Genomic DNA, 27,728 nt, shown 5'->3' with positions numbered 1-27,728 from the left:
TAGGTTTGTGTCAGTTAACAGTTTAATCTATATAATTAAAGGAGGTTAAAGGTGAAACAAATTTAAATAATATTTACATCCCTAATGGCTAGGGTCATTTGCTGGCTTTCATCATGGTACCCTTCCTTACTTCATGTAAAGGTTATTAGCAGTTTAGTTAGGAGGGATGTGCACAGCACTATTTGGAAACCAAGTGCCATATTCTGTAGGTTCTTTGAGCTGCACCTGTAGTAGTAACTTCTGACTTCACTGGGACTTTAGCCTGTAATAGGAGGGTTTGGCTGCCAGCCATAGGAAGAGAGCACTGAACGGATGAAGCACTGAGGGGATGTGCATAGGAGATGTCCAGAGTTCTGGGCATTGAATATTGATGGCTAAGAAAACATCAAGGGTGCATGGGCTCCAGCGAAAGCTGCACTCTCTCTTGGACTACAGAATGTCTCTGAATGTGGAGAGTGCACCTAGAAATGCTCCAAACTTCATAAGAAAAGAGTTTGTAACATACTGCAGACTACCTTCTACCGATTAAACTTTTATCTGTTTTATATCCTGTAGGTTGCTGAGACTAGCCAGCCTGGCCTATTCAGGCTGTGGGCTGTTATTGGAAATGACCTGCATTGTATGAAATTGAGTATCTCAAGGCTATTCTATGTCAATCAGCGCATTGCAAAGCCAGAGGAGGGAGCTATCTATAGAAAGGTATGAGGAATCCTGTTGGCCCTGTTGTATACAGAAGGGAAAGGAGCCATCTGAACTGAGAATAAAGCTAATAATGTATGCTAAAGTCAGGTATAGTGCAGATTAGGTTTGGTTCCCTGCTACCCAACGATGAAGGTGCACCTTAGACTCTTCCTGTAACCCCTACTGCTATTCTAGAATTTATCTCGCAAGTAGAGTCTGCCAGTTGGTCAGTCTGTGATGTGCCTAAGCTAAAGCTAGGATGAATCCAACCAACTTCTTTCCACTCGGAGTAGATCACTATTGGGAATTGGATTGCTCACTCTGCCATATAACTGTTAGAGCTGTGTGCCTGAGCCCGTTCCGTGAGCAGCTGTGGTTGTGCTAGAACCCCAGCTCATTGTGCGTCTGGAGCTTTTGCTGATTGCCCTGCTATATGGAGTGTGTCTTTTATCTCCCTGGCAGGTGAATAGAATCCTGCCCCGCTCTAACCTCATCTATAACTTATATGAATACTCGGTCCCTGAAGACATGTACCAAGAACACATCAATGAGATCAATGCTGACCTGTCTGCCCCAGACATTGAGGGAGTGTATGAGACTCAGGTAACCCTATTACTGGATCTTTAATACCTATAGGAAGAAATAGATCAGGGGTGGGCAAAATATAGCCCGCAGCCCAGATCCAGCCTGCCAAGGGATTTTGGCCTATGACTGGTCCGTTGGTCCCGTCCAGCCCAGGCCTGTGGGGAGTAACCCAGTTTCATGGCATGTGCAGCCTATCCTGCTGCCCTTGGGCGCACAGCAGGGCTGGGACAACATGGTAACTGGACTCCGTTTCCTGGCAGCTGCGACTTGCTGCCTGGGCACCCCAGCCCATCCACTCCACACACACCGCCAGGGGTGGGACCCATGCAGGCAGGGAACTCATCTGGGTGGCTGGGACGGGGCAGTGGGTGGCTGAGGAGCAGCATCCAGGAGCGAGACAGTTGGGTGGGACAAAGGATACCCTGGGATCTTGGGGGAGTGACAGCGTAAGGCTGGGGCAGAGCCACAGTCTGTTGCCCTGCAATGGCATGAGTTCACTAGGAAGGGGTGTGCAGGCAGCGGATCGCAGCTCTGCCTCAGCCCTGGATGCAGCTCCTTGCCCAGCCGTAGCCCCATCCCATCCACTTGGCTGTGTGCCCAGCCTGCACAGCTCCCAGCCATGGGGACCCCAGGATTGTGGGGAAGCGACTGTGGGGCTGGGGCAGAGCCTTGGTTCTGTGGCCAGGGGCAGGCAAGGAGCAGATCATGGTTCTGTCCCAGCCCCGCACTGTCCACAATCCCAGAGTCTCCATGGAGACCAGTCAGGAGCCATTCAGGGTGCTGCATCCAGGCCCAGGATCTTGGGATGGTGACAGCACGGGGCAGTCTGCACCCTGCACACTCCTGCCTGTCGCAGGGACATTTGGGCAGTGGATCACAACTTGGCCTCAGGCCCTTTCCCTGCACCATTACCACCACGCAACCTTGCCCCGTGATCTTGTCCTGTTCCTGAACATTGTTCCTTGCCTGCCTGCAGCCCCATCCCCCACAGGCTGATTTGGTGAGTTGTTGATGGGCAGGGTTGTTGCTGACCCAGCCCGCGACAGCTCAGGAAAACTCCCTATGTGGCCCACGGGCCCAAATAATTGCCCACCTCTGAAACAGACTCGTCTTCTAAAGTGCAGCACCAGCCAGTGTGATCAAATGTGGCCTCTTCGAAGGGGTTTTGAGAGACTCATGCCTTGAATCTTGTACATTACATAAGTTCATCTTTGGTTTAGGAGACAAACCTGCAGAGTAATATATTCTGTTACTTGGAATATAGTCTTTACACCTGTTGTACAGATTATGCAGGTACTTCCTATGCCTCCACTGAGATGCAACTTCTCCTTCTGTGGAATGTGGCAGAATTTTTGCCCATAAAGTTTGTGGTTGAAAGCGAAATGCTTGCCCAAGTGAAATCACAAAGGAAACTAGGTCAGTAAAATATTGTCATCAGGCACTCCCTGGTTTCTTCCCTCTGGGGATGTCTGGAAGATCTGTCATGTTTCCCCACTCCAGCCTTGGTGAGCCTTCTTTTTGAAGAACAGTTGGGATCAACGTGGAGGTCAAAATGGCTGCATCAGGTGTTTCACTTGGGTTAATGTTTAGATTTTCCTCTTTCCAGGTGCCATTACTGCTGCGTGCCTTGATCCATCTGGGCTGTGTATGCATGGTCAACAAACAGCTGGTTAGGCACCTCTCTGGTCGGGAGGCTGAAACCTTCAGCCTAGAGCACTTGGAGATGCGTTCACTGGCCCAGTTCAGCTACCTAGACCCAGGTGAGATTATCAAAGGTTATTCAGTGGGAGGGGTTGAACACGCCCAATACCAAGAGTCCCCCTGGCTCAGGGATGGTATCTCTGACATTGGTATGTCTGCTCTGCATTCCTAGGAAGCATACGACATATCTATCTCTACCACAACTCCCAAAGCAGAAAGGCACTCTTTGGCCTCTTCATCCCATCTCAGCGCAAAGCCTCAATATTTGTGCTGGACACGGTAAGAATAAGAAAGAAGCAACTGGCAGCATTAGGAGATAGTGTGGATGTGAGGATTTCTTTGGAAGGGCACACATCTCTGCGGTTCCTTGAAGCATGAATTTCCAGCAAGCTTGTTTACAAACTGTTCTTAAGGTGCAGAAGTGCTAACACGGAGAGGATGGTCCTGTGAGACTGTTACATTATGATATGGAGCCTATCTCTCCCAGTCCATTGTTCTCTCTGATCTTCTCTGTTTACCACAGGTACGCAGTAACCAAATGCCAAACCTGACCAGTATGTACTCATCAGAGCATAGCACTATGCTGGCAAAGGTGGGCGAGGAGCTGCTCCCTCCTGACAAGCACACATTCGAGGTGCGAGCTGAAACTGACCTTAAGACCGTCTATAGGGCTATCCAGAGACTTCTGCTGGGCTACAAGGTATGAGTTGAGAGTACAGCCTGCAAAATGTTCATGTCCCCTCCCCACTCCCCGAAACTTTGGCAGACATGCAAGTATAACAGTAGAGCTTGCTTAGGAGACATTGAGTTTGGGGTTCTACAGAGCACCTTGCATCAACAAGTAAAAGCTGTCCAAGATGCATGGGTGTTATTAACACTGTTGCAGTGCTAGCTGGTCATATGGTCAAGGCCAGGGCCATAGTAAAACAGGTAACCTGGGATGGTCTGCCTTCTGTGGTGCAAGAGTTACAACAAGGGCTTTGTTATGAAGCATTATGGGGAAAGTGCTTTGAGAACTCCAGACCCACTCCAGCTGTGTTGATGTCCTGAAGAAGTACATGGACAGAATATTCAGTCATTGATTTGTATGGCTCCTGCCCTTGCCAAACTTTTTCAGCTAGTGGGAAACATCTCTCTGAGGGAAAGGGGCCCCTCTCCTTCTTTCCTTCAAAGGGGGCTGTACAATTAATTGGTCTGTCAAACTCACCCTCTCCAGGATGAACGTCGGGGCCCCACACTGATTGCTGTACAGTCCAACTGGGACCTTAAGCAGTTGGTGAGTGGGATTCCTGTCTTCGAAGAGTTTCCACTGGTTCCTGTCCGGGTGACAGATGACATCAGCTACGGAGTTCTGGACTGGCAGCGCCATGCTGCTCGCCATATGATCCGTCAGTACCTCAGCCTGGACATGTGCTTATCCCAAGCCTTTGAGATGAGCAGGTACATGAGCCACTGTTATGCCAGCAGAAGATATATGGGAGTCTGAATACAATTGAGAGCTGTTGCATTTGTGTATTGGTTGGGGAGGGGGCACTTTGGGCACAGGCTGTGAAGCCAAGGTAAGTCAAAGTTATCACTGGCTCTACTGTTTGTCCCTGAGATGGGACAGTCCAGTGGGTCTCTGTAGCTGGACTTAGCTCTGAGCTGACTAACTATGCCCCTCATCTTCACTACCCAGGTATTATCACATTCCCATTGGGAATCTCCCTGATGACATCTCCATCTTTGGTTCTGACCTTTTCTTCTCCCGTCACCTCCATCGTCACAACCACCTGCTGTGGCTCTCGCCTACATCCCGCCCAGATCTTGGGGGCAAGGAGGCAGATGACAATCGCCTGGTTATGGAATTTGATGACCGAGCCTCAGTGGAGATAAACAACCCTGGCTGCTACTCCACAGGTGAGGAGCAGAAAGAAGTTTTACCTGCAGTTTTTTAAAATGCAAACTATCCTGGAATGCTGGGTGGTATGGGCATGGTGAAGTTCCATTCTGATTATTAATGCATGTCAGCTGTCCAGCTTCGGGAGAGCTGCTGACTTGTCCACTGATCACTCATTAGCCACAGCAGGATCTGCCTGTCTTATTTGTGTCGGAAACTTCAGTGGCTGGACGCAGAAAGGACACCCTGTTAAGGGGTTAGCATCCATGTTATAGCGACTTTATAAACTTGCATTACATTTAGTGTCCAAAACGCTGATTTACCTGGTGCAAGGAGCTCTTGGCTCTGAGAGAACAAGTATGTTTTCTTGAGGCTAGGGTGGCAGCTAAAGGAGGAAGAGAAGTTCTTAGATTAGGCTTTTAGTGTCACTGTAGAACAGTCCCACCTTCCTTGTAGCAGCCCCCATTCTGCTGAGAAGGATGAGAGCCTCAAGGATGGAGGGCATCAAGATGAGAAAGAGGGAAACTATTGCTTGATAGGACCCACCTTCCAGCTGATGTTGTAGTGTCCTCTTGCATCAAGGCCGCTCCTGCAAGAAAGGGGACCCCACAAGACAGGAGTGAGGTAGGTGGTAACAGTGGGCGATTTCAGTCATTAGGCACATAGCTGGTTTGTGATGTCCAGGAGGACCACGTGATGATTTGCTTGGTGTGTGGAAAAGTTAACATCTCATGAAATGCATAGATAGGTTGCTAGGGAGTGCTGGAGAGGAGCTGATGGTTGGGGTTCATGTGAGTACCACCAACATGGAGAAGTATAGCAAAGAAGTCCTGGAAGCTAAATTTAGGCTGCTAGGTGGGAAGTTGAAGTCCAGGACCTCCATGGTAACATTCTCTGAAATATGTCCGCTGCCACACACGGCCAGGTAGACAGGACAGCATGGTTTTCTCAAAGGAAAAGCATGCCTCACCCTTACTATTTTTGTGAGGGTGTCCATAAGCAGGTGGATCAGGGTGGTCCAGTTGACTCTGTCAAAACCTTTAGGTCCAGATGTACTAAGTCCCCCATCAGAGGCTCTTAATGAAGTTTGGTGGTGATGGGATTACAGGGATGATCCATTCATGGATTAGAAATTGTCTTAAAGATGAAAGCAAGGAGTGAGTATAAATGGTTGTTTTTGGGATGGAAAGATGTAAACAGCGGGTTCCTCCAGGGATCTGTATTGGAACTAGCACTGTTTAACATATTCATAAATGATCTGCAAAAGGAGGCGAATAGCAAGATGGCCAAATTTTGTGGATGACACAAAATTACTCAAAGTGTTAAAGACCAAGGTGGATTTTGAGGAACTACAGAAGGATTTGGCACTACTGAGCAAATGGACAATTAAATGGCAGATGAAATTCAATATAGATAAGTGTAAAGTGATACACATGGGCAAGAATAACTCAAGCTATACCTACACCATAATGAGTTCTACCTTTAGCTCTTACCACACAAAAAATCAATCTGGGAGTTACTGTGGAGCAGCTGTCAAAAAGGCAAACATAATGTTAGGAAATTATGGAGAAGGGAAATTGTAAAAAGTATCATTATGCCCCTTTATAAATCCATGGTGCATCCACATCTTGAGTACTGTGTCCAGCTTTGGTCCCCACAGCTCAAAAAGAACAGAAGAACTAGAGAAGGTATAGAGAAAGGCAACAAGGATAATTAGTGGTATAGAGGGGCTTCTATTTGAGGAGAGACTAAAGAGCCTAGGCCTATTCAGTTTAGAAAAGAGAAGCTTGAGGGGGACATGATAAGGGTTTGTAAAAAAAACTGAATAGTGAAGAGAAAGTAAATAGGGATTTTTTTACTTACTAATCTCCCACAAAATGAGGAGTAGGGAGGTCATAGAATGAAACCAGTAAATACAGTAAAATCCCTGTTATCTGGCATGAGTGGGGAATGGGGGGTGCTGGGCATCTAAAAATGCCAGTTACCTGAGAAGCACAGGTCCACGCGGATGGATGTGGAGTGGCTGGTGGCGGGGGATTGCGGTGACCACTGCACAGGGGATGGGGGATGGCAGCAGGCACACACGGAGCAGTGGCGGCACAGGGTGGTGGGTGGCAGCAGTGGCCACCGTGTGCGAGCTTAAGCTCCTCCCCCGTGTCTGGCCAGCTGGCCAGACATTCCGGTTAGTAAAGTGTTCTGGATAGTAGAATGCTGCATAACAGGGATTTTACTGTAGTAAGTTTAAAACTAAATAAAAACTTTTTTCACACAGTCTGTAATTTTAAAGTATAGAACTCATTGCCACATGATGTTGTAGAAGCCAAGAGTTGAACCAAATTCAAAAAAAGTGATTGGACAAATTTTTGAAGGAAAGGAGCATCAGTAGCTATTGAGCATGGGAGTTAGAAATACAGCCTCTGAAGCAGAGCTTCCTAGAGCTGAAATGCTGGAGGCTACAAGTCGGGAAACAGTGGAGGGGAAAAAACCCTGGTCAAATGCTGTTCACTTTCCCTTTTAGCGTCCACTCTCTCCCGTTGTGCTACATAGGATACTGGTCAAGATGGACCTATGGTCTGACCCAGAAAATGGCAATTCTTTATGCTCATACGTTCAGAGAGGTAATAAGCTTTCATAGATGACAGCCTATGTTAGCATCTGATGAAGTAGGATGTTGTTTATGAAAGCTTATGCCTCTCTGAACTAGTTAGTCTCTCTGGTACCACCCTGCCCAGCCTTCTTCATCCATGAACAGGTAATCCTTCCCAACATGCTGCCTCTGCGTGTGACTCCAGAATAATATGATACTGACAACAATACAATGCCAAGTCATAGTTTCATAGTTTCATAGTTTTAGGGTCGGAAGGGACCTAATAGATCTTCTAGCCCGCCCCCCCGCCAGGGCGGGAGAACAACAAAAAAAACCCCTAAAAACAAAAACGGGACTCAAATGAGTCCAGCCAGGTAGGTATCCAGCCTCTTCTTAAAGATCCCCAGGGTAGGGGCCAGCACCACCTCCCTTGGAAGTTGGTTCCAGCTCCTAGCCGCCCTAACTGTGAAGTAGTTTTTTCGGATGTCCAATCTGTACCTCCTCTCCATCAACTTGTGCCCATTACTCCTTGTTATGCCAGCGGGGGCTAGGGGAAACAGCGTCTCCCCCAAACCCTTCTGGTTCCCCCTAGTGAGTTTATAGACGGTCACCAGGTCCCCCCTCAGCCTTCTCTTGTGGAGGCTGAATAGGTTCAGGTCCCGCAGTCTCTCACTGTAGGGTCTGCCCTGTTGTCCCTGGATCATGCGGGTGGCCCTCCTCTGGACCCTCTCCATGTTGTCCACATCCCTCCTGAAATGGGGCGCACAGAACTGGACACAATACTCCAGCTGCGGCCTGACCAGCGTCGCATAGAGGGGGAGGATCACCTCCCTGGCTCTACTCAAGATGCACCTGTGGATGCACGACAAGGTCCGGTTAGCCCTGCCAACCATGACCTAGCATTGTCAGCCCATGTTCATCTTGGAGTCAATAATGACACCAAGATCCCTTTCCGCCTCCGTGCTCTCAAGTAGGGAGTTCCCCATCGTATAAGTGTGCTGCTGGTTACTACTGCCCAAGTGCAGCACCCTGCACTTGTCCATATTGAGTCCAGTTCTGACAACCAGTGTTTCCTATGTTATGGCAATCCCCCCTTCAGGTGACATACACAGCAGTGGTATGGCCCATGTGAAAAGTGCTGAGACTCTTTGGTGCCACTAAAGTCATTCCTTCACCACTAGTCAGATACAGGATTCTTCCACAATTGCTATCCTTCTGTACTGCTGTTTCATTTCTTTGTTGTGCACAATAATCCCTGTAAGTGATTTGTTTAGCTTCTGGTGCATGCTTGGAAAAAAGGGTACTTTCAATATGATGCTGCTCTGTTTAGCCTTTTGCCTTGTAAAGGAAGAGTTGGAGTCCCTTTTTCCTCCTGCTGACAAGGTGTGTTGCTACAGTGTGTCTGGAGCTGGATATCCAGAGCCTGGCTGTAAACACCATTCTGCAGTCCCATCACATCAACGACATGGAAGGAGCCTCTAGCGTAAGCATCAGCTTTGATGTGATCCAGCAGGCATCTCTTGAGGACATGGTTACAGGGAACCAGGCTGCTAACATCCCAGCTAGTTATGATGAGACAGCACTCTGCTCAAACACTTTCAGGTATGACCAAAGGAGCCAACAGAACAAGTTGTAAAAGCCAATTTTAGCGACTTCCTCATGCTCTCTTATTTTACTATGTAAGTGCACAGCCAGTGGCTGGGCAGCTTTAGTGTCTCCAGACTTCTTTGGAGAAATCTGAAGGGCGTATCTGTGGAGTGGCCAGAAGCATAACTTCTGGCTTTTGGGACTTGGCAGAAGTTGGCTTAGTCTAAGTTGGCTGTAGTCTACAGTGGAAAAGGGTGAGCAGCCCCTGTGTCTGGCTGAAGGATAGGGGTTTTGGTTTTTTTCCAGTAAAATTTTGATGGGCTTTTGTAAGGGTTTCCAAGGTCAGAGCAAGCTCAATGACAGGTCTCAGTCTGTAGTTATGTTGGGAGTAACTTATCCCTGTTTGTTCTCTCTAGTCTTGTGCCGTGTTGGGGGAGGGTATCTGGATGTGTGGCCTTTAAATGTGAGGTGAAGGGAGAAGCACAAGAGTGTTCAGCTTAGTCCTTGGGGTGGGGGCTCAGAGTCACCCATATCTCTGATGCAGTAGGTTTTTCCCACTCTTCAATTCTGCAATACCATTTAAAAGATGTTGGCCTCTACTTGGAAGTTTGTACTTGAGCGGAGAGATGCTTTAGCTCATCCTAGGACACTGATCTCTTATCTTCTGGCAGGATTCTGAAGAGCATGGTGGTGGGCTGGGTGAAGGAGATTACACAATACCACAACATCTATGCAGATAACCAAGTGATCCATTTTTATCGCTGGCTTCGCTCACCATCCTCATTGCTGTATGACCCAGTATTGCACCGGACACTGCATAATATGATGAAGAAACTCTTCCTACAGTGAGTGAGCGCTGCTGTTTGTCAGTCATGAAGGGGTAAATGGGACACCTGTTGAGTGGAGCTACGAGCAGTGATTGTAGTATGTTACAAGGTGACTGTTGGAGGTGTTTGCTTACAACTAGGTCCTTGCATCATTAGCAGCTGCAGCCAGCTCTCCTAAACTCTTCAGCATCATGGAATAAATTAGGTGCCAGCTGCAGGCAGAGCACGCCCCAGTCACCCCACAGTGATGTATTTGGCTGGCTCTAGTGAAAAGACACACCAGTCGGAGGCCTGTGGCCTGCAGCTGTGCCACTGGCCTGCACCAGAGGTGCACAACAGCTCCCAAATACTGTTGGTTAGTAATACCATCATAAAAATAGGTGTGAAATGAATGCATGTGCTAAAGATGGTAAATAAACAACCTGAGAACCCCTGAATCATCCCCATCTTTCCCCAGTGTTTCATCTCTCTTCCTCCCTCCATGTCTTTCCTAAGACATTCAGGTTAACACAGTTCAAGGAGATGATCAACTACCTTGCTACAAGAACAAGGGCAGTGCAGGCTTGGAGGGTGTTCACTGTGTTGTCTATTCAGATGAAGGGAACTCCCTGGGCTCATTCCCTTTTTTTAAAAAGAGAGTGTATAGCCCCAAGAAATCTGTAAGCTTGAGCAATTTTTGTAGGACATAAAGTTATTGTTGTGCACTTCCAAGGCATATGCACTTCCATAAAGCTGAAATGGCCATATGCCTGCTTCCCTGCCAGACCTCATCCAATTGGACATGTCTACATGAGCCACTACATCACCATGGCAACAAGATGCATTGCCGTAGCTCAATGCATTGCTACGGCAACCATGATGCCAATGCCACAGCACAGTAGCATGGGAAAAGACCTGTGCAGCATCAGGACTGCGCAGTAACAACTGCAGTCTGGCACATGTGTAGACGTGCCCAGTCAGGTTTTCTTTCAAAACTGGGTACTAAGCAGACAATGGTAGTTAGCACCTGTTCATAGTACTCTTTGGCCAGCACAGGCCTGGAATTGTATTGGTGCCAGCCATGTATAGCCTAGAGCCCTGTGAGAGACAGTATCTTCCTTCCTTTTCCGTGCTTTCCCTGCAGGCTGGTAACTGAGTTCAAACGTCTTGGCTCTTCGGTGGTTTATGCCAACTTCAATCGCATCATACTGTGCACCAAGAAGCGGCGTATTGAGGATGCCATTGGCTACATGGAGTACATTATCAACAGGTGAGGAATGGTCATACTTTCAGCGAGGTCAGATGGTATAGCAAGGTTGACAATCCAGGAACAACCTATTTCAGCAGAGAAAACTAAATGGACCCTGGAGCTGGGCTTTTCTCTGCCCTAAAGGCTGTTCCTGTAGGAAAAGACTGGGGTGTGCAGTAAGGGCAGTAGGGGGAGGTTGCTGCTGGCCTGTTAATTGGCCTTCAGTTATCTTCCACTAGCACTAAATTACTTGCAGAAAAATCATTTCCCATCTGCTCTAGCCATTATAGTGTGAAGGACCAGAACAGAAATGCACTTCAGCCCTTTTGTACTGGGCCTGAAGTGAGACTTGATGTGGGGAAATGGGTGGATCATCTGCATACTGTTTGCATCACATACTGTTATTTTTTTGGGTCCCCAGGGAAGCTTCCCTCTGTCTCTCTGAGGTGGGGAGGAGTAGGCAGAGCCCAGGGCTAGACTAGCCTTCATGGATCACTGGCTGACTCTGATTTCTTGCCCCTCAGCATTCACTCAAAAGAGATCTTCCACTCTTTGACCATCTCATTCTCCCGCTGCTGGGAGTTCCTTCTCTGGATGGACCCAGCGAACTATGGGGGGATCAAAGGGAAAGTGCCATCTAACATCCACTATGGAGAGGTAAGAGTCTAGAGAAGGGGTTTTGCACCCTTTTGAAACATTGCGGAGAGCTGAGTATCTGGAAAGATGCCTTGAGGTATGGGGAAGTGAAGGAGATCGCTGCTGTTAGACACAATGTGCTGTCATCTCAGTAAATTAGGTTCAAGAGCATGTGACAATCTAGTGGTTAAATTCTTCTTATAGAAAGACACCAACAAAAGGCAAGAGGTAGATGAAGAGGACAGTGAGGAGGAGGAAGAGGGGGAGGCAGAAGCAAGTGAGGAACAAGATGGAGAGGCCAGTGTGGAAGACTTACTGGAGAACAACTGGAACATTGTACAATACCTACCCCAAGCTGCCTCCTGCCAGAGCTATTTCCTCATGATTGTGTCAGGTGAGTGTTTATTGCAGGGTTCATGCAGGCCCTCCTCCCTTGAACACTTGACTGATGCTCAGAGCTCTCTCTCCTGCTTAAGGCAGGGGATACCACCAAAGTTCACTGTTGCCTTGCCAGCCCCTGAGGGGACTCAGTGATGCTTCCTTGGTAGTCAGGAATAGACCTCTATGCCCTTTATCTGTTTTGGGATAGTACCTAAGATCCCCAGTTATGGACTAAATCCCCACTGTCTTAGGTGCTGTTAGAAGCAAAATGGGGCAGCTTGGCACCCAGGGCAGCAGCAATCATAGAAAACATAGGGCTGGAAGGAACCTCCAGAGGCTATCCAGTCCAACCCCTTGCCTGATGCAGGTCCATCCCCATCCAAACCATCCTATAAAAATCCATTATTTAAACCATTATCAAAACTATGCCGTCATCCCTGACAAAACCCCAAGACATAAGACTCCACCTGCCACAAGTAAAGCAGGACCACAGCAGCCACCATCCTGCTGCTGCAGAGTTTGTTAAAATACCCTGTAGGGATTCAAGGAAGAAGGTCATGCCTCCCACTACAGAGGAAGGCAAAGCCCCTCACGATCTATACCAATCTGACCATGGGGTTAAAATTGCTTCCTGATCTCAAATTTCAATCAGACCCTGAGCAAAGGGGTAAGACCCCCTCTAGCCAGGAATCTTTGGGTTTCTGTCCCAGCAGGAGCATTGGCATACCCCAGTCAAAATCTCCAGCCTTGTCAACGGCCAACACCCAAGGCATCTGAGGAAGGCAAACCTCTCCCCCTCACCTCCACCTCCCCTTCCCTCCCCAACATGTAGCAGCAGGAGGGGGAAAAATCCTTCTTGGCCCCATGTGGCAGCCAGGAAAGCCCAGAAGCATGGGAAATGCCTATAATAGAATATAGACATCACTACTGCTAGATCATCCCTAATCAGTACTTGTCAAGTCTCTTGAACACCTCCAGTGCTGGAGACTCCACAGTGTCCCTAGGCAGTCTATTCCACTGCCTCATTGTTCTAATAGTGAAGGAATATGTTTTGATATCCAATCTAAACTTACTTTGCTGCAACTAAAGGCCACTGGTCCACATCCTACTGTAGCAGGAAGCTTGGTGCTCCTCCTACTGTAAGAGCAAACAGGCTGCAGGTGTGGCAGGAAAGCAATCAGAGGCCACATGACCAGGGAAGGTGCTGGGCTTAGACAGGCTATTAACCCAGGCCCTGAGCTGAGCCAGTAGTAGGGCCCTAGATGCTGCTGAGGGGAACATTTCTGAAGCAGGATGGCTGCAGCTCCTGAATGTCAATGTGGAGAGTGCAGCCTGCAGCAGTCTGGAAGTTTTGGAAGAGACTAAAGGGTTGGAGGATGTCCCTAGGGACCTAGCAGGGAGTGCAGGAGTCCAGTGAGTGTGGGATCAGGGGGTCTGAGATCCCAGAAAGAGGCTAAGTATGTCGAGTGAACATCAGTGAATGATGATACCCGCAAGGCATGGGGCACGGTGTAGCAATGGATAGAGCCATGCAGTAAGCCCTTAAGGCAGTGAACACAGACACCTGGTCATTAGAATGAGAGCAGATTGGGAAGCCCTGGGGCAGCCTCCATTACATAAAAACAGATGCATCAAGGCGTGGTGGACAAACGAAGGGGTGACTGCCCAAAGACAGCAGAGTGGATAAGGGCTGAAGGGACTCCAGGGGCCTCACAGCCACCCCTGGAGAGCACCCTGCTATACTTGCTCTCTGGAGCAAGAGAAAAAAAAGTTTTTTCCTTCTTTATAACAGCTCTTTAGATATTTCAGTCCTCTCTTAAGCACCTTTTCTGAAAGCTAAGCATACCTGTTTCCTTCAGCCTCTCCTCTTATGACTTGCTTTCCACAATGCACAGAAGCTGCCACTGTGGCTGTGGCAGAAGACCTTATTTTTCTATTCCTCCCTCCAAGGGTGTTGCCTGGAGCTGCTGCCCAGTCACCCTGCCTTAGTTATGCAACTGGGTACTGTAAAACCCAGAATGAAGGTGGTAACGGGAGTCCCATAAAATGGGAGGCCTGACAAGGTGAAGTAGCTCTGCTAAAGATGGCATTCAGAATGGATATGGCACGTTCATTCTGTCCCAAGGAATAAGAGCCCTTCAGACAAGGCTCTTAGCCTAGGAGATGCTTCTGAGTGGGGTTGGGTGTACAGCTTGGATCCTATATGAAACATTGCCTCTCCCTTTCCCTAGCCTACATTGTTGCTGTGTATCACAGCATGAAGGAGGAGATGAGACGCAATACTCCAGGGAGTACCCCTATCAAGAGAAGGACCAACAGCCAGGCCTCCCAAGAAGTTGTGGGGGAAACAGGTGCCATGCCAGGTGAGTGCCAGTTCTGTTCCCTGGTGAGAATATACTACACTGGAGACTGAAGCTCTTCCTTCCTTTCCCCCTCCTCCTCCCCAACACACTTTTTTGTGTGCCTGATCAAGAGTGGAGCTGCTGCAGTTTGCTGAAGGCTAGGGTCACAGTTATCATCTCAGTCTGCTTCAAATGTCCTGTGTCTCTCTCTGTCTCTCCCTCCCCATCCCATCCTCTTCCCCAGGTATGATCACTTTCTCACAGGATTATGTCTCTAACGAGCTCACTCAGAGCTTCTTCACGATCACGCAGAAAATCCAAAAGAAGATGAGTGGTTCCCGCAATGCCTCGGAGCCCTCAGAAACGTTCCCAGTACTTCCAGGCTCTTACCTGCCACTCACCAACCCAGCTCTGGAATTTATTAAGTATGTTTGTAAGGTGAGTTGCTGCACTACAAGACTTCTAGGCCCAAGTCTGCTGGATCAGGAGAGCACTTGACAAATCCTGCCTGGGTCACAGAAGGCAAATCTGGGATCCCAAATGTGCATCCTTCAGCCTACCTTGCAGTTCTTTCTTCATACCTGCCTCCTGTGGAGAGCAAAGGGGCTGTAGCCTGTGAGTTTCATAGAATCATAAAATTAGGGTTGGAAGGGACCTCAGGTCATCTAGTCCAACCCCCTACTCAAAGCAGTATCATCCCAACCAAGGCTTTGTCTAGCTGAGTCTTACAAACCTCCAAGGATGGAGATTCTCTAACCTCTCTGGGTAACCTGTTCCGGTGCTTTACTGCCCTCCTTATGAGAGAGTTTTGCCTAATATCTAACCTAAACTTACCTTGCTGCAACTTGTGACCAATGAGGCAGATCTTCCACAAAGAGGATGCCTTTTCATGCTACCCAAATCTGGTTCCCAGTTCTTCTACAACTTTCTCTTGCCTTGTGCAGGACATGAGGTATATCCATGTTCAGCCTAGGGGCTTTAATGACCAGCTCAGATACCCAGGAGAGGAAGATTAGGTTGCTATGACTTTGTGAAGGGGTGGAGCTGAGTGGGAGGTGCATCTTTCTCTCCTATTACCATGGGTCATGCTAATGCTAGTAAGCTCACATGATAATTCCTCCTGAAGGTGCTGTCCCTAGATGCAAATATAACCAACCAAGTAAATAAGCTGAAGCGAGATCTCCTGCGCCTGATTGAAGTCGGTGAATTCTCAGAGGAAGCCCAGTTTCAGGACCCCTGCCGTTCCTATGTACTCCCCGAGGTTATCTGCAGGAACTGTAACTTCTGTAGGGACCTTGATCTCTGCAAAGACCCTGCTCTCTCTCAGGTATGAGGCTGCCACGTGAGCTTGCCACAGCTCCTCTCATCCAGGAGCTCAGGCTCTCAGGGTCTTGCACAAAGTATGTATCTGATTTCACTCCTGTGAAAGGTGAGGGGTCCAGGGTGTTATGCTTCAGGCTTGTCATTTGCTACCTAGTATCTGCATTTCCTTCCTAACTTGCTCTCATCCCTTTCTCTCTGTCCTGCAGGACGGGTCTGTGTTGCCCAGCTGGGTGTGTTCAAACTGCCAGGCAGAGTATAATTCTGACTCCATCGAAAAAGCATTGGTGGAGGCCCTGCAGAAGAAGCTGATGGCCTTTACGTTGCAGGACTTGGTGAGAAGCTGGCATTATCTCCATAGCAGCTCTCATGCTTTTGCCCCCTGTATTGGAGAGGATGCTGCAGCTGTAAACCCCACAGCTCACAGCAGCGTTGCTGCAGCTGCAAGTCCCACAGCTGATGGGACTCCTTCCTGTGGCCATGCATGGGGCACTGCCACAGCTGGGAATCCCATCAGATGCAGGACTCCCAGTCTCAGCAGTGCATGGTGCCCCCCTGCAGCTGGAAGCTCTGATAGCTGACAAGGCTCTGAGCCATGGAGGTTCCCTGCTACATATTCGCATTAAAGATGGCTGCAAGTCCCATCAGCTGCAGGACTTGTATCTGCAGGAGATTGCTACTTGCCAGGGCCAGAGGAGCCTGGGATCACAGTCCTGGGTTTCACCTGCATTGGCAATTAAATGTGATTGGATCTGATGCTGGATCCCACAGTCACACCTCTGGCCATGCACTTGTGGGCACAGTTGTTGATTATGCATCAGATCCTGTCATGCCTTTTACCTGTATGTCTAGAGGGGCCCTTATGGCCTGTGATCAGTGATTGCTGTATGCACAACTGTTCAGTGCTATTCAACTGCACAATGTAGCAGCTTATGATCACTGAATATAATTGCAATACCTTCTAGCTGGGACAACCCTCATATATTTATCACAAAATATTCTGATGGACTGTGGGTCCTGATCTCAGCCCTCAAACTTCCTCTCACCCCAGGGGGAGAGGCTTTGCTGGTTGTCTGGGGGTGAGCGTATTGAGACCATTCCATTCCTTTGCAAAGTTTGGAGGGATAGATGGGGATAGCCAGCCCTGTCTCCTTATCTCAATCTGAGTCCCTTTGCTCTCCAGATGTGTGTGAAGTGCAAAGGCGTGAAGGAAAGCCACATGCCTGTGTACTGCAGCTGTGCAGGAGACTTCAACCTGATGATCCAGACCAAGGTGTGTGCTTCCTCTTCCTTCAGAGTGCATAGGGATCCTGTCCCCAGGATATTCCACAGGATTTCCCTCTTAGTGACTCTGGAAAAGTTATTCAAAATCCTACCTCTTAGGCTTCCTCTTGGTGCCTTCTGGCTTCTTGCATTCACGTGTTTCCATGTCCTGCATTGTGCCTGGCTTATCTTGCCCGGGTACAAGATCATGGCTATCCCTGCCTCCTCAGTTGTTCGGTGTGTCAAATTGCTCTGCATGCTTCAGGGTGGTGTGGCCCTTTCAACTACTTCATGTGTAGCACCATGGCCTGGCCCTCCCCTGATTGCTCTTATTTTTCCCCTCAGACCTTTGTGGAACACATAAACATCTTTCAGAATATTGCCCGGCACTATAACATGGCCTACCTACTGGAGACCATTGAGTGGCTGCTGCAAATGAACCCACAGCTCCTGCGGTGATGGAACAACCCCCTCTCCCCCCTGCCCTCTGTTGTATCAAGGGCCTGGGGTGGGCCCTGTGCTGTCAGCATTTCCTCCATGCAACAGGAGCTCCTACTGGTGGCAAGGGTCACTTATCTGCTGCTCTTCTCAATTCTGCTGCTGCCAGCTCAGGGGTACATGGAGCATTACTGAGATCAGGCTGTAGACTCAACTATGTCTTGTGATGGAGATTGTGGCAAGATTATGTGGTCTTTGCATGCTGCAGGGAAGGAAGTCAGATGGTGCCATATCCCAGGGCACAGAGGAGAGAGACTAGGCCAAGCAGCCTGAGTCACTGTATTTTCAAACATTGCTGCTAGTTCCAGTCTGCTGCTGAGGAAGAGCGCCAGTAAAGCAAGTCTGTTGATCTCATCTTGCCCTTTGGCCTGAGCCCGGAGTTGTTCTGTGGAAGCACAGAGGCAGGATACTGTCTGGCAGTGCACAATGCAGGCCTAGGTTACTGCGTTCTGAGAACTTCCCCTGCTGCGTTTGATTGATTTTGATTATTTTTTATTGTGGGGTTTTATAAATCTGTAAATAAACATTCTACAGAATGTCCCTGTTCTTTGTGGGGGGGAGGATGACCACTTGCTATGGCTCAAAGAATAATTTTGTTCCTCCAGCTCCAATCTAACCCCTCACCCTTGGGCTGGTGCTGTAGTATAGCAGGAAAAACTTATAGCGGAGGCGCAGGCAGAATGGGGAAGGGCAATGAGTGCTAAAATTGTCCAGAGGGGGACAGAGCAAGCCTGCAGTGGGGTAGATTGGGTGGCAATCCAGATGTTTTTGGAGAAGGAAGGGAACAGCCACTCTATTGAAGATCAGCCCCTGCCATGGTTGACACAAATTCAAATCAGTAGCGGTGACAAGCAGAGAGTCCAACCTGGCTGTGATGTACAGTGTGGTTGCTGCAGTTTCAGGGGAGGTGCTTCTGCAGTTTGATTGTAGGCAGAAACATAACGATGCAGCTAGCACCTGGGGCAGCTGCCATGCATAGGAGTAGTGGTGACTTCCAGCTGCAGTAGCAGCACTTACCCTCCACCATGTCAGTGCCTGCGGTAGCTGCCCCAGTCATCCTGCCCTAGTTATGCCACTGCCTGTAGGCTGTTCCAGGGATTAATGTGCCTAAGGCCCCAGCTAGTGCATGAGGTGGAAGGATCATGCCTCAATTCCATAATGGGCAGCGTTAACACAGTAGCGTTGAGAAGCTGATGTTATCTGAAATTCTCAGGGACTAGTGACTAAGTGAAGGGTGCGGGGAGGGGTGTTGGTGTTCCCTTGGCTGTGCATCTTGGGCATTTGTATACATGCATGTGTCGCAGCACTGGGCACTCTTAAAAGTGCTCAGTGCTGCAGCGTGCACATTTATATAAATGGCGAAATGTGCATTAACACTTAGAAAGTGTACTGCAGCTGTGCAAGAGAGGCTTAGACATCGAAGGTGTTTCGGTTAAAAAAAAAATGCACCACTGCCACTTCCTGCGTGCCGATGTGCATTTCGCCATTTATATAAATACATGTGACGCAGTGCCAGGCACATCTGCTCGCATGCTCCATGGACCAGATTAATTGAGTCTGCTCTGATGCGCTGGATTTCCAGCGTGTATGGGCAGACAAAGGTATGTATAAATGCTCCTTGGTTACAAAGGGTTAAACCTGTAATGACACCATGTGCTGAATTTGGAAGGCATTTTATGGTTTCTTTAATGCTCTGTATGAAACTGCCTTGGTAGCTTTTCTTCCTCCTCACTTGTGTGCTCCTGATAGTGCAATGCCTTGTTCTTTCAGAGCACTAGCCCCCATGCAGTTCATTCTTCCCATCTCCTCCCTTTGCTGGATTTGTTACCTTGGCTGCGCAACAGCAGTATTGCCAGGCTCTTCAGCAGAGGAAGGACCCAGCTCTTCTATTAACAATCCCTTCCATCTGCAAGCATGAGGTGCTCAGAAGACATAGAATCATAGAAAATTAGGGTTGGAAGGGACCTCAGGAGGTCATCTAGTCCAACCCTATGCTCAACCATCCCCAACTAGGTCATTCCAGCCAGGGCTCTGTTGACCTGGGTCTTAAAAACCTCCATGGTTGGAGATTCTACCACCTCATCTAGGTAACCCATTTCAGTGTTTCACCACCCTCCTAGTGAGAGCTTTTTTCTTAATATCCTACCTAAACTTCCCTTGCTGCAACTTCAGACCATTGCTCCTTGTTCTATCATCTGCCACCACTGAGAACAGTCTAACTCAGTGTTTCTCAACCACTGGGTTGCAACCCAAAAGTGGGTCTTGAGAGTATATGAAAAGGTCACAAACTTTAAAAATGGATCAGCAAACTTTATAAATGGGTTCTCCCTTAAAGAAGAAAAACATGGGAAACCATGGCTTTTTCCCTTGCAGGTTGGCAGTTCCAGCCTGTAAAGGGCTGCTTGGGGCTCCCCTACCCCACACCCACCCCTTGCCCCCACACTGGAGGGCTGGGGCCTAGGGTCAGGAGTGAGGGGCAGTGGGTCAGGACTGGCCATCAATGTTTACAAATGGGTCCTGGTACAAAAAAAGTGGAGCTAGACCAGTGGTGCTCAATCTTCTTTGGAACCACCCTTCAGGTAGTTGAAGGCTGCTATCAAATCCTACCCCCACTCCGTCTTTTCTGCAGACTAAAATCAGCCCAGTTCCCTCAGCCTCTCCTCAGAAGTCGTGTGTCCCAGCCCCCTAACCATTTTTGTTGCCCTCTGCTGGGCAAGCAGACTTCTCCACTGAATGGAGTTTTTGGTAAGCGAATTAATAAAAGAGCAATTAAGATTTGTTTCAGCTCTACGCTGGAGTTTCACAGTTTGCTAAGACTGGTACTGATGCCAAATAGCTGCTTCTCCTCCGCATGGATATCAAGTGCCAGCAAGTGAGGGAAACACTTGCCTCCTACATGAAGTAGCTGTGACACAAGAGGTGTCTCTCAGGGCAGACAGGGGTTATTAGATGTTTGGTCTGGAGCTCGGGGCCCTTCAGATGTGTGTTAAATCCCTTCTTCCTCGAGGAGGACCTGAGGAGGGGGTGGGATTTATGAAGAGGCACTATAACATATTTTCTCACATAGGATCTTCACCCTTTCCCCCAAAACCAGTTGGGGAAAACGGGTGCACATTACATGTGAGGAAAAGGGCTCCCCATGAATCTGTAAAATTTGCAGGGTATGGAGGGAGGTAAGGTAGAGTGGTGGTTGCATTAACTGCCACAGCTCCTAGAGCCAGTGCAATTAATGTCACCACTTGCTTCTTCCCTCCACCTAATTTCCAGACTTATGAGTCCCCCTGCCCAAGCACATGCCAAACGGATGGTGTATGAGGCTGGTCTGTGGCTGGAGCACCAAGTTCTGACCCAGCACACCGCCCTGGATCTGGCACACATCTCCAGAACCAGTATACAAGGTTATCCCTGGCATGCAGCCCCAGAGCCAGCATGTGGGATGGCCCCAACATCACATGCCAGCTTGGGCACCAGAGCATTGGTCCAGTGGAGGTGGTGTGCTGAATCAGGCCCCAGACTCCACCCAGCTACGTAGCCCTAGTCCCAGTGCACAACTCCATCCCTAACACAGCCCTGAGCCCCAGAGACCCCTGCCCTCTGGTGCTTACCTTTACTCACAGGCAAGATTTCCCACCCCCGCCTTTTTTCTTTGGAGCCTGCCAGAAATAGGGTGTGCATTATATTTGGGGAAAGGGGTGTGTGCAAGAAAATATGGTAATTGCTAATGGTGTAGTCCAATGGCGCTCAACATTTTGGCCCACAGGCTGGATGAGTGATGTGGGGCTGGTCTGCAGGCTGGATCAGGCTGTGCACAGCTCCAATCAGCTCCATGCTGCCCTGGTCCCCCTCATGCCACCCTGTAGTACCCCAGTCGGCCCTGTGCCACCCTTATTGGCCAGATCTGCACCATGGCCTGATCAGCCTTTGCATGTAATCTGGCGCTATGCTCTCCATCCCACAGGGCTCCCCATGGGTCTGGAAATCCGGCAGCAGGGAAGTGGCAATTAGCTGTCACCACTCCCCCTCCAGCAAATTTCCAGGCTGAGGAACCCTGTGTGCCAGATAGTATAGCTCCAGAGGCTGTATCTAGCCTGTGGGATGGGGGTTGCATCCCCCTGGTGTAGTCTATCAAGTGCAATTCTACCCTGCCTTATTCCTGCTTTGGTAGTATTAGAGTAATGTAGCTGTGATGGTCTAGGAATTATACGAGAGGCAAGGATTTCTAAGGGTGCTATCTTTTATTGGACAATAGAGTTAGACAAGCTTTTGAATGCAAGACATTCTTCATCAGGTCTGTTGGTGTCACCCTAAGAAATCCTAACTTCTTGCTTTATTCCTGCATTGTCTGGCTGTCTGCGGCAGGGAGAACTACTGACCCACTTTTATAGATTCATAAAGTTTAAGAGTAGAAACTAGAGATCAGCTAGTCTGACCTCTTGTGCAACACGGGCCATACACTTTTTGCCCTTTACCCCTCAGTTGAGAACAAGATGCTTTAGCCAAACACAGTTTATCTTCCAGAAAGGCATCCACTTTGATCTGAATACCTATAGAGATGGAAAATCCATCACTTCCCTTGATAGTTTATTCTAGCAGTTCTATCATCACTATTATATTTCCACTGTTTTATGATCTGGTCTTTATAGCAGGGGTTGGTGACCTTACAGGAGCAGTAGTCTCAATTTAATGGATTAGGTCTTCCTCCCTGGCACATTGCTGCCCTTGCCACTCTCCTCCTGCTGCTGACTTGCCAACAGTCTCCCAGTTTTGTGAACTGGATACAAATGGTTTCCAGGCTGGATTTGGCTCTTGGGCTGTACACTGTCACCCCTTGCTTTACAACATAGTTGAACTTCCAATGGTGTCTGTTGCCAATTTCCTTTTACATCATTGGGAGGTGAATAAGGTCCTCTTACTTTGCAGCATGCATTTCATAATTCATGGATGGAGCAGCAACAGGGCACTGAAGCAAGCCACACTTCTGTCTCAGGTAGGCAACACACAAATCATTAGAGTTAGGGAAGAAGTATTTGCCAGCCAATAAGGAAATTGACAGCAACTTGGAATATTTTGCTTGTATCTTATTGGTCAGTTTTTAAAGAGAACTGAGGTTCCAGCAGGTTCAGGATAATACAGTATTCTAAGCCCAGCAAACTCTTACACCAAACAGCTGAAGAATTTAGGTAATCCCAAAGTACTTGCAGTCATCTTTTGCCTGGCTTTTGGTTAATGAAAGCTTTTCTTTTGATTTTCCACTTAAAATCCACCCCAAACAGTCATCTTAGCTTTTAGTCTATATCACTAAGTCAGTATTGCCTTATCTTCTGTCATGGTTCCTGTTATGCCTCCCTGCTGCCTGCTAACGCAAGGCCCTGCCCAAGTGGCAGTGGAGAGCAGGCTGGACCTGCCTGGAGGGTCTGCAGTGAACAAGAAACAAGTGAAAGTCAATGGTGGGGCCTTTGCCTGGCAACTTGTGCATGATCCCCTCACTGTCAGTGGCTGCAGGATGGGACCCTATGAATAAAAGGGAATTAGTGGTGTGGTGTGGGAAGGGGCAGGATGTTGGGTCTGCACTGGGCAAAATGCCCAGTGCAGCTCCTCATCTCCCCAGGAAGGAATTAGAGAATTTGAGCTGTTCTAAAGGTGCAGGGAAATTTGACTCTAATAGGATCACAGAGCAACAGAATTGAATTAGTACATCATCTGCCCAGCCCTACTGGGAGGAATTGGCAGCTCTGTTCTGGGAAATGGGGGAAGGAGGGGAGGGAAGCCCTTCACTGGCTGGGGTGAAGGGTACAATTTACAAGCTCCTCAAGGATTAAATCATCCCTGTTAGCTCATTAACTCCCCACTGTCTCTGTCATGTCAGATAATGCAGTCTGAAGGACTGACAGCTCAGATCATGTTCCATTTGTGCTGCAGGAGACCAGCACGTTCTGGGAGGGGGAGCCAGGCTAGGAATGCCTGCTTAGCAGTACTAATACTTCCATTTCACTTGCCCATAGCTGCGGCTGGTGTGGTCATACCCTTCTGCGCAGGCAGAAAGGTTATGCAGATTGAAGTTCTAAGAAAGCAAGGGGCTGCACATGGCTTTGTTACTGGGTTCCTGGGAGTTGTTCAGATACTAACATAAGCAGCAATAAAGACGGCTGCCCTACTCTTACTTGTGGGGGCATGAGACCTTTGTGGCTTGGATGGAAGAAAGCTGGGTTGCAGCGGGCTGCACCCAGTGTTGCCAGCTTTCATATTTCTATTCCAAGCCTTGTGATGTTTCCCTTAAATCCCAAGTACTTGGCATGAGGGAACTTGGGGCAAAACTGAACTACATACAGGGAGCATGCTGCCCTATCCTACTTCCTCTCAGCTGGCGCTAGCACCTACCAGCTTCTGAGGCAGTTTAAGGGGGTCCTAAAGCCCTAACTACTGGGGCCTTGTCCACAAGTCCTCCCTGATGCCAAGGGAATGTAGGTGCTGAGGTTCCTTTACCTCCTCCACAGACACTAACAGGCTCTTAGCATTTATTACCATTGCCAGAAAGTATATGTAGTGGGGGATACAGTTAAGAGCATGGCAAAGCTAGTGGTTTCTTGGCTTGCTTTTAGCTAAAATGACCCACTTTGCTAAAATACTCCCCTGCTAAGCTCTGCGGTTACTTGGCTGCTGCTGCTCCTGCCCCTCTCTGGGGTGTTTGTTCTGAGCAGCCACAAGTAGCTCTTTGGTACAAAGCCCTTATCTGCTTGCTCTCTCTAGTGCCCCGAACCTCTGAACAGGTGAAACGCCCTCTCCTTATCCTTCCTTTCTGTTTCCCATCTCACATCTGTAACTGGTGTAGGACCCCTTCTCAACTCAACTGTGAGCCTCCCCCACCCCTTGGCAATGACTGTCTTTGGAGGGGGCCAGCCCTCTTGAAACACACAGCCTGGTTCCAAGTCGCAGGTGCCCAGACAGCCTGTTGGATTTAAGCAGCTGTGGTTGGTGCACACTTCAAACACGGTGTTGGGGCTAGAAAGAAACTGGTGAGAAACTGAATGCTCTAGGATTTTCTGCAGAAACAGGAGAGCCAGAAAATCCAATTATGCTCAGAAACACACTCTTTGCACTTACTCAGTTACTTCCAAATGCCTCTTTCTAATTGACTTAGTGAACATGGTCTGTGAAGCTCTTCGTTGCACCAGCAGTGCTGGCTAGAACACCATGTGAGTGAAGGTGGAGGATGGTGAAAGAGTGACTGACTGGAGATGGGAAAAAGTACCAGAGATGGAGGAGCTGACCCCTGGACAAGGAGTCTCTTGTTAAGACTCCCAAGCAGGGTTGAGACAGGGGCCATTACAATATTTGTGAAAAAGTTCTCTCCACTTTTCAGGTTAGGAGATGGTGCCAGGCTGAAGACAAGAGCTGGTGACAGTAACTGTCTGCATGGCTGCCATGCACCCATTACCAAGCCAATTAGGAGACATGGCAATGTGTACTTTTAAAAGCAACTATAATCAAATTACTAGGAGTCCCTGTCCAATTGTTAAGAAGTTCTGCCACCTTTGTCATAAAGCCCTTGAAGCAATTGGCATGTGCTTCCCTGCAAACATCACCAAATGTTCTAATGCATGGTCCTCTCATATCTCTAGCTTGACCACTTTGCTATTGCATGCCAAGACTTGCTACGCTTCCCAGTCAGATACAGCTGTCAAGGCATGGTGCAAAGACAAAGGGCTCCTTCAGCGTGTCCTGTCAATGTTGCTGAAGGCCCCTCCCTCCTTCCCATGCAAAATTGTCCCATGGGACTAATTTAGCACAGCAAGGGTGTTCAGTGATTCTGGAAATATAGCTGTCTCAGGTAGCTGACCCCCAGGTCCCAAGCACTAGAAAAAATCTCTGTCTCTTTCCCATTGTGACACACCTCTTCAAAGCACCCAAGTGTGATCGACAGTGGTCTGTAGAGAGCCTGAAACAACCACCTAAGAAGTAGAGTGTTCTCATTATCTCCATGGGGTATTAATGCTAGAGCCAACTTAAGTCTATCAACACTGTTACTGTTTCAGTCCTGGAGAGAACGATGCATGCTGATCATTCTCTGACAACTGTCTTAAGTGTGTGTCTTTGTTGGAGATCACAAATAAGCCTGGCAGGGTCCTGGAGAGTGCTGCAACTGAGGGAGAAGAAAGAAGGTGTTTTTTTGTTTGGTTTTTTTTACACAGTGTGAGCAGACTGAAAGAACAGGGTTAAAGTGGGTTGAGGCCATAGGGGAAAGAGGAGCCCAGAGGAGAAGAGCAGAGGGGATTCCCTGTGGAAGGGAATTAACAATCCCCCAAGAGAAGACAGTGACCACCATGTGACGGCTGCTGTTTCCCTTCCTCCTCAGCGCGGGGGGGGGGGGGGGGGGGAGAAGGAAACAATATCTTCTGCAAACATTACTGGGCTCCTGCTACCTGCAGCTGGTATGCTATGAATGTATCCAATAGGCTAAGTGGCAGGTGTTAACAGATTAGAGGGGGGTGGGATGCTGGAGAGGCAGAGAACGGATGACTCTGCACATTCCCTTAAATATTCTTTTCCTTAGCATGTGCTAGCTGTAGCTGACAGTACCTCAGGGTGTGTGCAGAGATTTTAGGATGAATGTGAAGAGTTAGGGAATTCTTCAGTGGAAGATACAGATATCCTAGTCCCATGCACCTGGGCTCACTCAGCCACCAGCCCTTTGAGAGACTTCCAGGTTACTGCAGAGGCTGAAGCTCTTTGGAAGCTCTGACACCTACAGAATGAAATCTGGTGTGGGGAAGGTCTCCTGCTTCATCCGTACCCCCCACCCTCCTCCCCCGCATTTAGCTTTGTGGGCAGCCAAGCACTAACTCTTACAGGGTAGACACAACTTGCCTACTGGCCACATATGTAATGCCTAGTCCAGTTGGAGCAGCAGGATGGGAAGAGAGGTAGGCCCTCAGAACTGAATGGGGCCATTGGGGTCACCAAGTGAAAAGTCCTGTGTGGAACAATTCTTGATACTGGATTCTGGCACTGAGTTTCCATCCCAACACTGAGAAATCTGGCCAGAGAGAGAAGAGATGGAGCAGTCAGTGTCTGGGGATTTTCAATAGACTCTTGCCAAGGCACAGGCACATGGAGCTGGAGGAGGGAAAGGCCCTTGGGGTGGCTCACTCGGATCTACTGATGTGCTTCACTTGGAGGATGTCCTCAGAACTGCTGAGGAAATAACCCTAATACAACCTTTACTTCAAGAATGACAGTACAGGTGGGTCCCTGGGAGGTTCATTTCCTCCCGCACTCTGCATTTTCCCAAACAGGGAGCCCAGAGATCTGGCAATGGGGTCAGGAGGACAGCAAGGCGCTGGAATTCCTGGGTTCTATTTCCAGTTCTACTACCTTACTGGGTGATGTGGACAGGTCCCATCCCCTCTGTATGCTGGGATTAACAGCAGTAACCTTGCAGGGTCAGGATGGAGCAGGGCATGGTCTATAACAAAGGGGTGATAAATAGGCAGATACCTGGTCAAATTTCCTAGTGCTGTACACCTTGTTCTTGTTCATGAAGGTCAATAAGATCCAGTCGCAAAGGAAAGAGCCCTAGGGAACAAGATGATGGGGTGTTAGTGCTCAAGGGAGTGAGCACCAGCCAACTGGGCCAGAGATTGCACAGTGGATAGATACTTACCACTCCCACAGAGGTCAGTGCCGTGGCCAGATTAATGATTGTAGGGATCAGGCTGAACTTCCCTGCCTAGGCAGCAAGAGAGCCCAAGTCAGAATTCACTCCTCAGTTCCCGCACCCCTCATTTACAAGAACCAGTGACTCCCAGAGATTCAACCTTGCCAAGTATCTCATGAGCCCTGAAATGTCAGGCCCAGTGTGAAGGAAGGGTTCTGGACAGGGTCCCTGCAGCACCAAGTCTACTACAGAGGTGAGGACAGGGCAGGGCAGGGTCCCTGCAATTACAGGAGCTTAGGGGAAGAATTGGGATGGGTTCTCTTCTTCCATTTTCCTGATGGCTTGAAAAAGACACTGCAGGGACTGAGCTTATGGAGGTCCTGGAGCCTTAGACTGCTCATGGGGTTTATGGGCTCAGCAGACACCCAGGAATATTTTACCACATTGGTGTGGTTTGTGGATAATGATATGATAGTCCTTCAATATCCAGTATTGAGACACTAAGCCCAGGCCCATATGCAGGGAAACAGTGGGGCAGGCCTGAAGTCTGCAGGCCAG

The 27,728-nt window shown here is 48.7% G+C and overlaps 2 protein-coding genes across 4 annotated transcripts in view; one reads left to right on the top strand and one right to left on the bottom strand.

The window, feature by feature from the left end:
- The window catches only part of POLE (DNA polymerase epsilon, catalytic subunit), a 63,380-nt gene extending 45,174 nt beyond the window's left edge, over nt 1-18,206 (top strand). The window contains exons 31-48 of the mRNA XM_006034613.3: nt 556-699; nt 1,144-1,284; nt 2,873-3,026; nt 3,140-3,246; nt 3,491-3,667; nt 4,184-4,407; nt 4,646-4,866; nt 8,831-9,035; nt 9,692-9,865; nt 10,971-11,096; nt 11,600-11,732; nt 11,916-12,105; nt 14,324-14,455; nt 14,679-14,872; nt 15,561-15,761; nt 15,964-16,089; nt 16,938-17,027; nt 17,363-18,206. Of these exons, the coding sequence (XP_006034675.1) occupies nt 556-699; nt 1,144-1,284; nt 2,873-3,026; nt 3,140-3,246; nt 3,491-3,667; nt 4,184-4,407; nt 4,646-4,866; nt 8,831-9,035; nt 9,692-9,865; nt 10,971-11,096; nt 11,600-11,732; nt 11,916-12,105; nt 14,324-14,455; nt 14,679-14,872; nt 15,561-15,761; nt 15,964-16,089; nt 16,938-17,027; nt 17,363-17,476 (2,853 nt within the window). The 3' untranslated portion in view covers nt 17,477-18,206. The remainder of the gene's footprint in view (nt 1-555; nt 700-1,143; nt 1,285-2,872; nt 3,027-3,139; nt 3,247-3,490; nt 3,668-4,183; nt 4,408-4,645; nt 4,867-8,830; nt 9,036-9,691; nt 9,866-10,970; nt 11,097-11,599; nt 11,733-11,915; nt 12,106-14,323; nt 14,456-14,678; nt 14,873-15,560; nt 15,762-15,963; nt 16,090-16,937; nt 17,028-17,362) is intronic.
- Nucleotides 5,367-27,728, bottom strand: part of P2RX2 (purinergic receptor P2X 2) — a 65,979-nt gene continuing 43,617 nt past the window's right edge. Inside the window, exons 10-12 of one of the 3 annotated variants that reach the window (XM_025216604.1) lie at nt 27,177-27,242; nt 27,011-27,088; nt 5,367-5,435 (exon numbers count right to left, since the gene is read on the bottom strand). In XM_025216604.1, coding sequence (XP_025072389.1) covers nt 5,424-5,435; nt 27,011-27,088; nt 27,177-27,242 — 156 coding nt within the window. In that variant the 3' untranslated portion in view covers nt 5,367-5,423. Of the gene's footprint in view, nt 5,436-21,708; nt 23,027-25,930; nt 26,550-27,010; nt 27,089-27,176; nt 27,243-27,728 lie in introns of those variants that run through there. The other 2 variants (XM_025216606.1, XM_025216605.1) reach the window with 2 other exon arrangements.

Source organism: Alligator sinensis, unplaced genomic scaffold (assembly GCF_000455745.1).
Source record: "Alligator sinensis unplaced genomic scaffold, ASM45574v1 scaffold295_1, whole genome shotgun sequence".
Classification (NCBI taxonomy): Eukaryota; Metazoa; Chordata; order Crocodylia; family Alligatoridae; genus Alligator; species Alligator sinensis.
This window is presented reverse-complemented; position numbering and strand designations above follow the sequence as displayed.